The following is a 12,483-nucleotide window of genomic DNA, read 5'->3' as shown; positions in this document are numbered from 1 at the left end:
GACCAAGTTGTGTGAGGTCTCTGATCATCACACACACACCATGCATACTATGACCCTACCACAAAACAAACAGGATTAAAAATAAAGTAATTTCTCATGAGTTTCCAACTCATGGGCTTGCTCGCAGCGAGAGCGTTTGTGAGTGGAAGGCCAGCACTCAAGGACCCCTCAGGTGTGACTAAACCTCACAAGAGAGAGAAAGGTCCCAGAAGCAATCTCTCACCCTTGGTGTACTGCAGGATCCTCTCCACCAAGACTGGGTACTTTGTGATGCGCTGGGTGACAAGCAGGATGCACTCCGGGATTCCGCGGCGACGAGCCAACAGGTTACTATTTCGGATCTTGAAAAAGATATACATTTTCACATATACCAATCACCGTTAATTAACATGTACACATAGCCGTTGCATTCTGTGCTTTTGTCATTAACCACTTTAGCTGAGGAGGAAAAACGTTTCAACGTTCATCTGCTGTACTTCTAATTCCCAAATGAGCACACGCAGGGGCCAGGAAGACGCTTCTGAACAATAACGGACATCTGAGTGTGTCCACTATTTGTTTTTCTGACATGTCTCCCTCCATCTTTGCTATCTCACTTAAAGCTGACCAAGTGTGGCACTTAAAGCCCCTCCTCACAGAGCAGTCCAAAACTATTCTCTATTGTACATGTATATGGAAAACCAGAGGAGAATCTGGTAGCATCACAAAATGACAGACAAAAACATAGGCACCCAAAAGCTTGGACAAATGTCTTCCATTCAATACAGGTGAAAGGTGGGGGAAGAAGGGAGGAAGGGAATTCTCGTAAAAGGAGGTCTTAGAGACATAACAGCCAGAGGCCTCACTGGGCCTTGACCAGGTCCTGGCTTAACAACACAGTTTCAAGAGACGAACAGTGAAAGCTGACAATATGAGAAAATGACCGATAATTTAAGGGTGCTAATGTTACCTTGATGAGTTAGAAAACAAAGTGCTTCGGAGACACAGATGAACTTATATGATGTCGTGGCTTAAATGAATCCACTCTGAAGCAAATCCATGGGGTAAACAGATTCTCTTGCTTTTGCCTAGATTTTTCTGATACACAACTTGTCAGGGTATGAAACCACTTCCTAGAACACTGCCAATGTTCTCAGAAGCTTGGGGAACACGGCCTTACAGATACAAGATAGCAAATGAAATTGTCTGGGAGAAATATTTTACTACCATCTAGACTTTCCATCTGTGCCATGAACCCACCACTTCCTTCTCCTTCCCCTGAGAGATAGAACGGAGACATGAAACTTGTTTAGATCATTAAGACGCAAACATGAACTCTTGCCGCACACCAGCCTCCTGCCCCGCCAGGAGTCTGGATAACGCGTACCTTAATAAAATTCTGAAACTTCTTGTTCTGCTGGAGCTCCTTAAAGAGGCTCATGGCTTCCTTGTGATGGCTGCAGAATTCTCCATAGATCCTCTTCATTTTGCTTGCATTTTCTTCTGAAAACTGAGAGCATTTCCATAATGGTTTATAAATGTAGCCATTATGATCGTAGAAAAAAGAACATGTAGTGTTTGTGTATTTCAAAGCACCATGGCTTTCCCAGATACAATCACCCTCCCTCCCCAGGCACTTCTTAAAATAAAATAAAAGCAAATGATTAGGTAGCCAGGGCCGGCTACCAGGACCACACTGTTCGGAACTAACGATCAAACAGCCAAAGGAAAACATCCAATGCTTTAATTTTTGCTCTGTTTTTATGCAGTCTCATTATTAAAACTTGTAGCTGTAGTACCTGTTACACTGAATGTCTGACATCACAGGTGATCATTAGCCAGGATGGGAAGAGAATGGAGAATAACCAACATGCTAATTTATTAACTGGAGGGAGAAGGAAATGCTTCCATCAGCCTGACCTAGGGGGATCTTCATAAAACTCAGAGGCATGGGGCAGCGCTGGGAGGGCTGGCTACATAAGTTAGCTGTGAGGTTCTTTTAAGACTGTGATCAGTCTACACAATCTGTCCACAAGGAAGGTAATGACCTTCCTGGGAAACAGACAGCTTCGCTAGGAAAGCATTCAGAATGCATTCCGCCATCTTTGGACTTTTCTCTTTTGCTCAGCTTTGTCTGTGTTGATGATCGTATGTCTGAAGAGATGATCCTTAAGCCACAGTTACTAAAATAAAGTCTAACAAGACACTGTATAAAAACTACACAATACTAAGAGTTCAAAACTCTAAATGACTAGGGACTGGAGAGATGGCTCGGCAGTTTAGAACACCTGCTGCTCTTGTAGAAGACAGAGAATTGCTCCCCAGCACCCACATGGAAGCTCACATGTAACTTTCTGTAACTACAGTTGCAGGGGATCTGAGGTCCTCTTCTGTCCTTTGCTGGTACCAGGAATAAAAGTAGTTCACAGATATAATGCAGGCAAAACACCTGTGCACATCAGTTTTAAATGTTTTTAAACATCTAAATGAATAGAGAGCTTCATCAAGTTCACTGAATGGAAGACTGAAAATAGTATAATAAAGGTGTCAATACTTCTCCAGTAGATAATACAGGTTTAACCCAAATCTTATCAGAATTGCAGTGCTCCTTATAAATATGCCTAAGATTATTCAATTTATAGGAAATACAAAAAATCTAAAAAATTCTCAGTACAAACACTGGAATTCTCAATTCCAGTGTTTAATTTTCCAGATTATTAAACAGCTCCCATTTTCAAGCCAAATCAAAAGATACAGACACAAGACTCAATGGAACAGAGTAGAAACCCCATGTACAAGCAATTTCTGGCAAAGGCACAAAAAACAGCTCAATGTGAATGTGGGGGGAGAGAATTGCCTTTCTGTAATTATACAAAATCAGAAAAGAAGAGAAATACAAGTGGACTTCAACCTTACAAAACACATTTTAAAAAAAACTAACTAGAAAATGCAGAAATTGCATTTTTAGATTTTATTCAAACAAAGTCAGAACTTGGGTTTGTACCTAAACACGGCAAGTTGAGCTGTAGTGGATATAAACTAGAAATGACAAGATGCCTTCCTATAAGTGAGCAGTGTAAAACAGCAGGGTACATCCACAGCATGAAATACTATTTACTAGGAAAAAAGAATCAACTACTGACACAGATAGCCACTGATATGATGAAAAAGAATTCCCTGAGGACGACATACTATGTATTTCCATTTGCGTAATGTCTTTGAAAATGACAGAAATAGTTTCCAGGACCTAGAGAGGAGATGGGAGCAAGGTCAAGGGGAAGCGGGAACCGTCGTGGTGAGATTGTTGTCCCGACGGCACGGATATTACCATGCTGACCGTGCTGTTAAAGCTTTGTTACAACTGAGGAATGATAACGCAAACAATTAAAAGTCTTCTTAACAAATCTCAGATCCTAGCTCGTTGCTATGGAAACCACAGAGAGGCAGAACACTGAGCCTCGGGTTTTAACAATTTTCGGGTAAGCCTTATGTCCCTGAAGCTAAAATGAGAGACTGATTGCCTTGGACCGTATCCACGATTTCCCACCCACACAGGAGTCCCTGCTGACTCCGTGCCAGCGCACGTCACCCCAGCCTTCTGAAGCGCGTATCCAGTTAAACCCTAGGAAGTACTGGGTCTGCCTTCCCACACCCTGAAGCACCTCCTCTGCTCCTCAGTCCCCTTGAAGCACAGCCTCTCAGCCACCGCCTGAGCACAATGCTAGTGGGATAGTCTGGCCACTCGCCACCCTGACCAACAAGGGACAGGAGAACGGGCTCATCCTTTCCTGAACAGGGAAATCTGTGCTTTAACCATTAGGCTGCTGGGCCCACATCCAGTGATGCCAATGACCAGACTGTTGTCCCTGCTTTAGCCACACAAATTAAATATGGAAGTGATAAAGACACACATTTCCATTAAATATGGAAAAAAAAGAGAGAATCTAAGAACAAAACTGGTTTCAGTCAACGATTTAGAGTTCAAGAGAGGTCAAATTGGGATTATTTATATTAAGGAAAGAGAAATTCAGATAACTTCAGATGACAGAATTAAAACCTTCCATTTCAGTTTTGAATGTTCTCTGCATTCTGACAGTTTTATTTAAACTGTGTTGCAAGGTGCCTCGTGGCACCCTCCCTGTCTCAAATGAGTGGCAGAGACAGAACGGGTCGCAGACTCTGAGCTGGAAAGCAGATCCCTCTTTGGTTAAAAGAAAAGTATTGTTAGGCATGCAAGAGTGGTTACCAGGCAACAGGCCCCCACATTTGTGTATGCGTCTAAAATGCTGTATTTAATTCCATCTATGCCATCAGTGAACCAATGTTTCCATCTTTCACATACAAACCAACAGCTTAACTCCATGGCTGCCTTGGACAGAGTGAGAGCATTGAAAAGACTGAAATTCTTAGAGAAGGTGACACTTCAACATCCACCTAGGAAAAGTCACACTAAAGCGATGCTTCAGGGCCTTCCCCAAGAGCCGCAGGCATTCCACCAACCCAAAACATGGCAGTCCACTGAGCTCCTGGTCGGTCCTCTCCCTCCCTCCTCCTCTGTGTGTGTGTGTCTCTGTCCTGTCTGTCTCTGTCTCTCTGTCTCTGTCTCTGTCTCTTTCTGTCTCTGTCTCTCTCTCTCTCTCTCTCTCTCTCTCTCATGAGTCATTCATTCAATAAATACTCCAAGTCTAAGGGTCCACTGCAGGCGATAGAGTATGTTAATAAACAAGTGAGAAGAACCCTTTTGTTCTGGGATTCACAATCTCATGACAGTAAAGGCTTTCTTGCTGTTTGCTAAAATTCTTGGCTCATTTTGATGAGAGAGAAGATTTTGACCTCTGTCCCAGTTACGTGACCTGTAAGATGGTGGTGCCCAGAGACAGCCATTACCCCTGGTGTTCACGTCTAGACAGCGGGGAAATAGCATCCGTCTCACAATGGTTTGAAAGTTCAGTGAGACACATGGGGAACACACGGCTCCTTCCATATCAAAATGTTACCTCACGAGTGAGCTCGCTTTGAGCAAGAAGTCCTCCAGAGAGACCTGCAGCGAATGCTATTGCCAAATGCAGGTGGCTGCTGTTTCTGGATTAGCCAAAGGCACAACCCATTCTCAGCAATGCCCCCAAAATCCCAAACGCCTGAAGGGAGATTTATTTATCTTGTCTTCTAGGTTAATTATAAAGGGTTTATACACATCTTCCTAGGGTGAGCCAGTATTTGACTTGAAATCATTCTTTATAATATCACAGTGGAGAACTGAAGGGGACATTTCTGGTTTCTTTGGAGACTCAGATCATAATGATGTTTTACTGGGACCCGCGGGTGAAAGGATATTTTGCTAAAGCAGATATATGAAAGAATGTTTTGCTGGAGCAGACACAGGTGAAAGTATGTTTCACTGAAGTAGACACGTGAAAAGATGCATGAGGTTTAGAAAGAATATGAATATGACCCCACAAACAGTGGGAGGAGGCTAGCCCATCAGCTCGCCTTGCTTTGCGTCACTAGTCTCTGCTGACAATGCTCACACATTGGTTGGCTTTGCACCACATTGCTGATCTTTGTTTGTCGTGACTTTGTAGAACTTCCTGTGATAATCTGGTAGTTTCTTACCCTTCTGCAGATTTAGCCAATCCAGCAGAGCCTCCTGGTTTATTCTGGATTGAGCTGCTGCTGCTGACTTGTGTGTATGGTGTTAGCCATGAGGACTAGATGACAGCTACTGATTTGTGTTTGGTGGACTGAACTGCTGATATCCTGACAACAAAGATTAGAATTGCCCCCATAGTACTATTTCTAAATAGGTCCACTTCCCCATACTAACTTTTCTTTCCCACTACCTCTGCTGTGTGGTGAGCTAGAAGGGAGGTTAAAGCATTTAAGAACCCATATTAAAGTAGGTTTAAAAAAATCTAAGACTACAGAGCACCTATGCTATAAGAAGCCCTCTCTCACATCAAAAAGTCCAGAGTCCAAAGCTTACCATGGAATTTAGTTTTGATGTTGGTATCTGGTGGAGGCAACAGAATAATCCAAGCTAGGTCCTGAGCCATACACAGGAGATAGTCATTGGCAGTGAGAAGCCCCCTGACATCTGTTATACAGCCAGGATCAACTAACACCCTATAAAAGAAAGCCCCTGGCCCCTATACCTAGAAACTCTAATGAAATCAATTCCATTTCCCCAAGGGATTTTAATCAATAAAGGGGTTTGTAAACCAGAGCTCAAGAGATGGCTGAGAGCACTTGTTACTCTTGCAGGGGACCTGGGTTTCTTTAACAGTGCCCACATGGTATCTCACATCCATCAGTAACTCCAGTGCCAGGGGAAGCGATACTGTGTTCTATCTTCTGTGGGCAGCAGTCATGCACAAAGTGCACAGGCATGCATGCAGACGAAACACTCATTCTTACAAAATATATAAGTCTAAAATGAGAGTTCTGCAAACATTTAGAGTTCTGAGACCAGCTCAACATCCTTCTTACCTGTTGTACCAGAATGTCTCCAATTTGGTTGATCACAAAGTTCCTGTCATTACCAGCGCAGGACTCCTGCCTGCGTTCCTTCATGCTGAAGAAGAAATGCCTGTGTGTCTCCAGAAGCTCGTCTAAGCAGGGGAAGATCTTGTCCACCGTGCTGTGGTCCAGCTGCAATTCTTCCTTCATGCCCTTCCTGAAGACTTCAGACATGATGAGCAGTGTCTGGATGTGGTGTACCTCCGTCTGCATCAGCTCTGAAAGGTGAGCACACGTATGATGTGGGTGTAACATGGGTGTGCAGCCTTTTCTACATGACTATGAACAATCAAGCACAGATGCTGAAAGGAATTCCGAACCACAGCTTGTATCTGCCTACTCCCTAACAATTCACCTTTCACAGACCAATGGAGATACTAAAGAGTAACAAGTATCTGGTCACTTTTGTATCATTTCATAACCCACTTTGAAATCCACTTCCTAAATATACAAATTCAGTTTTTGTATGAGCTACAGAAACTTATATAATATCAGCTTATATAAAAAAATTGATCTGTCATGAACAAGACAGATCATGAACCAGACAAAAAGCAACTCATTTCTACATTACACAAGTGAGACTGAGAGAATGTTTGAGACAAAAAGGACCACCATTTTCCCCAAAATAAAAGTCAGTGATGATTAGCATTTTATGGGCACTCCAAATATTAATTGTTCCAATATTAGAAGCAGGCCCACAGATGAAAGCCAAGTATAGCAGCTAAGAATCAAATGTTTCCAAAAGCTTCGGCTCTCATGCCAAAGCTCCATAAAATATAACAACTTGTGAGGGAGAAGTCTCTTTTCCTTGCTTTTTGCATGGAGTGCACGCCAGCTGAGAACATGCACAGTTAATACCTGGTGAAATGACTTGAACTATAAAGTCTCCCAAGGCTTTACACTAGTAGATTCTTTCTGTCACAGGATCATTTCCAAAATTCAATTTTCTTCAGAGGAAAATATACATACATATATTATATGGTATACAGTATTCCATATATAGTATAAAGGCTGAATTCTTATTATATATGCTATATGCACATAAAATATCATATATATATATGAAAGAGTCTTTAAATATTTTCAAGAATTCAAAAATGAGCAAAGGATTTTAATAACTATTACTTCAAAAACAAACAAATGGCTACTAAGTAACCAAAAAGATGTTCAGCAGAGCCTGAGGTAAAATGTAGTGGAAGGATTGTCTCTAAGGCAAAAAGTTTGGGGTTAGATTATGACCCACTCCCACCATTACCACAACTTCCACCCCACCTCTACCCTCCATCACCTCCAACCCAAATTCTATATCCTTAGTGAGGAAATACAAACCAAAACCAAAATCCCCAGCATGCCACACATACTGAGCTAATTATAATAAGGATGGACAATAAGCACGTGTGGGTAAGGGGGCGGGGTTATTAGAACCACCTGCATTGGCAAGGGATGTAAGATGCCGCAGTCGCCTTAGGAAACAGTCTGCAATCACCAAAAGATTTAAAGTGAAGTTACCATGACTCCAAAGAAAAAGAAGAAACAACATAACATGTCCATCCATTGATGATTAGATAAACGTAATGGGACATTAGTTGGATATAAAAGGGAATGGGTTGTATATATTTTAAGTAGGATGATCCTTACAAATATGTAAAGTCTCTCTCTCTGATATACACACACATTCACTCATTCACTCACACACACACACACACACACACACACACACACACACACAGAGTAAGGTAAAGGACAGAAAGTAGAGAAGGGGTTGCCCAAATCCAGGGAATAAAGAGAAGCAGAAATGAGCTCTAATGAGCAGAAGGCTTCTTCTTGAAGAGATGCAGATGTCCTAGAGTTGGATATGTTGACAGCTCACAACTTTCAGGAGCACACTAAAAACACCTGATTATATATGGTGGGTAACTTTATGATGTATGGATTACATTTCAACAGTTCAAATCCATCGTGAGGGAAAACAGTAGTCCCCAAAGTGTAGGGGCATGAGAAGTTCTACACAAGCCTCCAAACTACACCCATGTTTGGGAGCCATTTAAAGTATCAGTCATGGAGAGGAAACTGATCTCAATACTTTTGCTTCATCATAAGCAGACACCTTTCAGGGTGAACCACAGTATCAAAGAAGCCGTATTTCTTTCCACATTATTTAGAGTCCTTTTGAACTTACCCCTAGCATTTCATTCAACCCTTTACTGCATTAACTCAGTATGACTACATTGAGCAGGAGTAATATTGCCCGGGCTTTGTGTGTGTGTTGGGGGGGAAACTTCTGTCCTCTGTGGGTAGGGGGCGCTGGTGGGATGGTGACAGTGAGTGTAAACTCCAGGGCACTCTAGGCAATCCCACTGCACTAAGCTGCCCTCCGGCTCTAGTTTTATTTCCCTTGGTTTCCAGTTTGAGACTAGAGAGCCAGGTACCTGGCCTCGGATGCTCAGTCCTGCCAAGGAGCTGAGGTTCTGGCACAAGCCAGCCACCGTGGCACCTCTCCTCATCTCTGAAAAGGAAGCAATGAGGAACAACGGGGAAAGATCCTACCTGCAGGGCAAACTTTTCCACCACTGAAGGTCACAGTCACATGACCTGTGACACTTCACCCACGGGTGAGATTGTGCTTTACAGTGTGTGGGGTTGACCCGCAACTAAAGAGACATGGCAGCAGACTATTAAATGCTTGAGAAACAAACATTAAGAGGGACAGCATCGTCCCCCTTAACTTCCTGTCATGTGACTTCCAAGGCCCCTGGAAGGTTCTGACACCCCCCCCCCCCAGTTCCCTTGATCTTGGTGAAGGCCCACCCCCAGCCCTGCTGAAGGGGAGCAGGGTACCACCCAGCAGAAGACATGAAAACGCACATCAAGGAGAATGAGGAGCCCCCCCCCCCCAGCTAAAGTGGGTGTCTTATCAAAACAACTTTTTAGTACACTCTTTGCACTTTGGATTTTCCTAATTGTTTCTACTTCAGATTGCCTCTACTCCCGCAAGTGTATCGTGGTGAAATCTCACTGCAGATGAGCTAGACAGTAAGGACTACAGGCACAGAACTGGTGTCTTAACCCAGGCTCAGGGCCCTGCACAGTATGTACAGGCAGAGGGACCTTGCCATGGACGGTTAACCATACATGAGGCTCTGATATCTGCAGCAAAAGGTGTAGGAAGTAAATCTCCCTGATATTATAATATCAAGGATTGCATATTATAATATCAAGATAGCATTTATGACTTGGAAAAACATTTTATACCTGAGTATCACGACCCCAGTTCTACCGATGGGGAAATGTTGGGAACCGGTTCTAATGCTTTGTCTTAATTCAGCTCCCAAAGTCACACTTCCAGACCTGAGGGTCCCTGCCTTCCTGCTGGCTTTGACTGATAATAAGGAATTGCTATACAGCCAATGGCTGGGCAGAAAGACTGAGGTGGGACTTTCAGATTTCTGGGCTTGAGACAGAGACAAAGACAGAGACAGAGACAGAAAGAATGAGAGAGAGACAGAGAGAGACAGAGAGACAGAGAGAGATTGGAGGGAGAAGGAAAGGATCAAACGTTAAGAGCTACAGGAAAGACAGCAACCGGTCATGTAAGAATTCAGGAAAATGGCCCGAGTGGCCACTCCCCCACTGGGTCTGGGGTAGCAGAGATAAAAATATTGATTTAGCAATTTGACTCAGGAAAGTTGGAGGGAAGAATGTATGCTAGCTGTGAGGGAAGGGGGTGGTAAGATTAGAAATGCCCAACCTTTGAGCTAGTGCGTGCGTGCGTGCGTGAGCGTGTGTGTGTGTGTGTGTGTGTGTGTGCATTTGTGTCTCTGAGAATCCAGAGAGCTCCTGGTTGGGCGGAGACTCGCGCATGCCCACTGTGAGCACAGAGTGGGTTAACTAATTCCCACTACAGGGAAACCAATGTCCGGATGAGTTGCATAGTTTGTCTGGGATCAGATAGCTGGAAAATGATAAGATCAGGCCTGAACTCAGGTCTGGACAGTGTCACCGTGCATGTTTTCCCCCACAACCTGCTGCTTCAGCCTCAGGGGCATATTTGAAATGCTCACCAAAAATGACATCTTGTCTTTTGATGACATCCTTCTCCTGCCTACTACAAAAGGAAGGGTCCACCACGAGACTCCAAGACTCTGCTTCAAACTCCTGGGCATCACTGCTGAGATCACTCCACAGAGAAGAATCCACAACATCTAGAAAAGAGAAGCCAGAAGTGTATTAAGCACACAAAGCCAAAAGTGTGTAAAGCACACATCACAAGGAGAAGAGATCTTCAAGTACCAGGTTCCCAGGCTCAAACCTGCTAAAGGCACAGAAAGGTCCCAGCAAGAGTGATGCAGCATGGACCTGAAGCATCTGAAAACCGGAGAAGCAGCAGTCCACAGCAAGACAACTACCATGAGAGCACAGAAGAGCGGTCTCCAACCGCAACCATCAGGGAGGTCCTGAAATTGCTGGAGATGCCTTGGCTAGTTTGTGCTCACTCTATAGGAGTTCTACCTGGTGACCTTCACAGCCCATGCCCTGCTTAGAGTCCTGACCTCACCGATACCTTTTGCCTGGGTTATTTTATACAGTTTGCTCAAATCTGAATTTGAACTTGTGTCTGCTTGGTATTACCTAGGACTTGGCAAAACTGGAAGTACAGTGCGAGTCCTGTGAGTATAAACTTTTGTGAAAGAGCCAAACACATGCACACAAACACCTTTCAGGAAAAGAATTACATGCACACACATATACACATACACATACACATACACATACACATACACACACACACACACACACATACACATGCATGCGCACGAATAAACCTCTCAGGAAAACTACACCTGTTTGCCTAAACAACCCTCCTTAGAGATCCCAACTGGTGGTTGTAAAGGTGAGGTGACAGCAGGCTTTAAAGAACCAGAATCCACAGTCTCTCCACAGTTCTCTTTCTCCTTCTATTTGTTGCCTTCATTTATCGAGGCAACCTGGAAACAAAGAACAACTCCTCGGGTTGAATTACACCCTACAAAATGCATTCCAAAGGGCTCTGTTTTCCAGAAGTAGCAGGCAGAGGGGTGGGGCACATACTGCATCTCTCAGTAGTCCTGAGATCCAGGCAGCAGTCCTAATTAAATCTGTATTTGAGGATTGTGCTCCAATCTCTTCATAGCCGTGGAATGTTTCCAATGATAACAGCACAGTGTGGCTCATTCTTTTAATTATATCCAGCTCTTAGGGACATGTTGCTGATAATCTCACTCCTGATCATGTCCCTCAAGAATAAGTTGTCATTTCTAAAAACTCTTACTGAATTTGCTCTTTGACATTTCACATTTCTACATCAAGTAGATAGCATACAACTTCTAAAAAAACAACAGAAAGCTGAAAGGTTGGCTCACAGGTAAGTGTTTGGTGTGTGAGGACCAGAGTTTAGATCCTCCAGAATCCACGCAAAAACCAGCCAGCCATGGCGACCTCCTGTAATCCCAGGACTTGTGAGGCAGAGACAGGTAACACCTCAGGATAAGCTTACTACTCGGCTTAACCAGAATTGGTGAACTCTGGGTTTGAGAGATCGATCCTGCCTCAGGAGATAATGCCAAGAGTGATTAAAAAGACACCCAACATCAGTGCTAGGCCTCCACACATATGTTCTCTTATCCACATATGCGTACCCTCACACATGTCAACATGCATATACACATGTGTATACCACACACACATACATAAACATAAGAAAAAGAACAAAATAATGCATCTTATTTCTTGCACAGAATACCTCCGTCGGTTTAATGCTCACAGAGATAGAGGAACATACACACAGCTCACCTTCCATCATGAATGACTCCGTAGAAGGAGAGGAGCCCATGGACTGGAACAGCTCATCGGAATGAGACCTACTTCTCCAGCTGTTACTGTCACCCTCAGACTCCAAGGATGTCACTGCCCTCCTGAAGCTGGGAGAAGGGGAGGGGACACTAGTTAGCC

The 12,483-nt window shown here is 43.6% G+C and overlaps 1 protein-coding gene across 2 annotated transcripts in view; it reads right to left on the bottom strand.

The window, feature by feature from the left end:
• Arhgef28 (Rho guanine nucleotide exchange factor 28) overlaps nt 1-12,483 on the bottom strand; it is a 239,506-nt gene that overhangs the window by 58,491 nt on the left and 168,532 nt on the right. For both annotated transcript variants that reach the window (XM_052159966.1, XM_052159965.1), the window contains 5 exons: nt 12,325-12,452; nt 10,557-10,697; nt 6,466-6,713; nt 1,367-1,489; nt 224-341 (listed from right to left, as the gene is read on the bottom strand). In XM_052159966.1, the coding sequence (XP_052015926.1) occupies nt 224-341; nt 1,367-1,489; nt 6,466-6,713; nt 10,557-10,697; nt 12,325-12,452 (758 nt within the window). The remainder of the gene's footprint in view (nt 1-223; nt 342-1,366; nt 1,490-6,465; nt 6,714-10,556; nt 10,698-12,324; nt 12,453-12,483) is intronic.

This window comes from Apodemus sylvaticus, chromosome 16, assembly GCF_947179515.1.
Source record: "Apodemus sylvaticus chromosome 16, mApoSyl1.1, whole genome shotgun sequence".
Taxonomy (NCBI): domain Eukaryota; kingdom Metazoa; phylum Chordata; class Mammalia; order Rodentia; family Muridae; genus Apodemus; species Apodemus sylvaticus.
The sequence above is the reverse complement of the archived record's forward strand: the minus strand, read 5'-3'. Positions and strand labels throughout refer to the sequence as shown.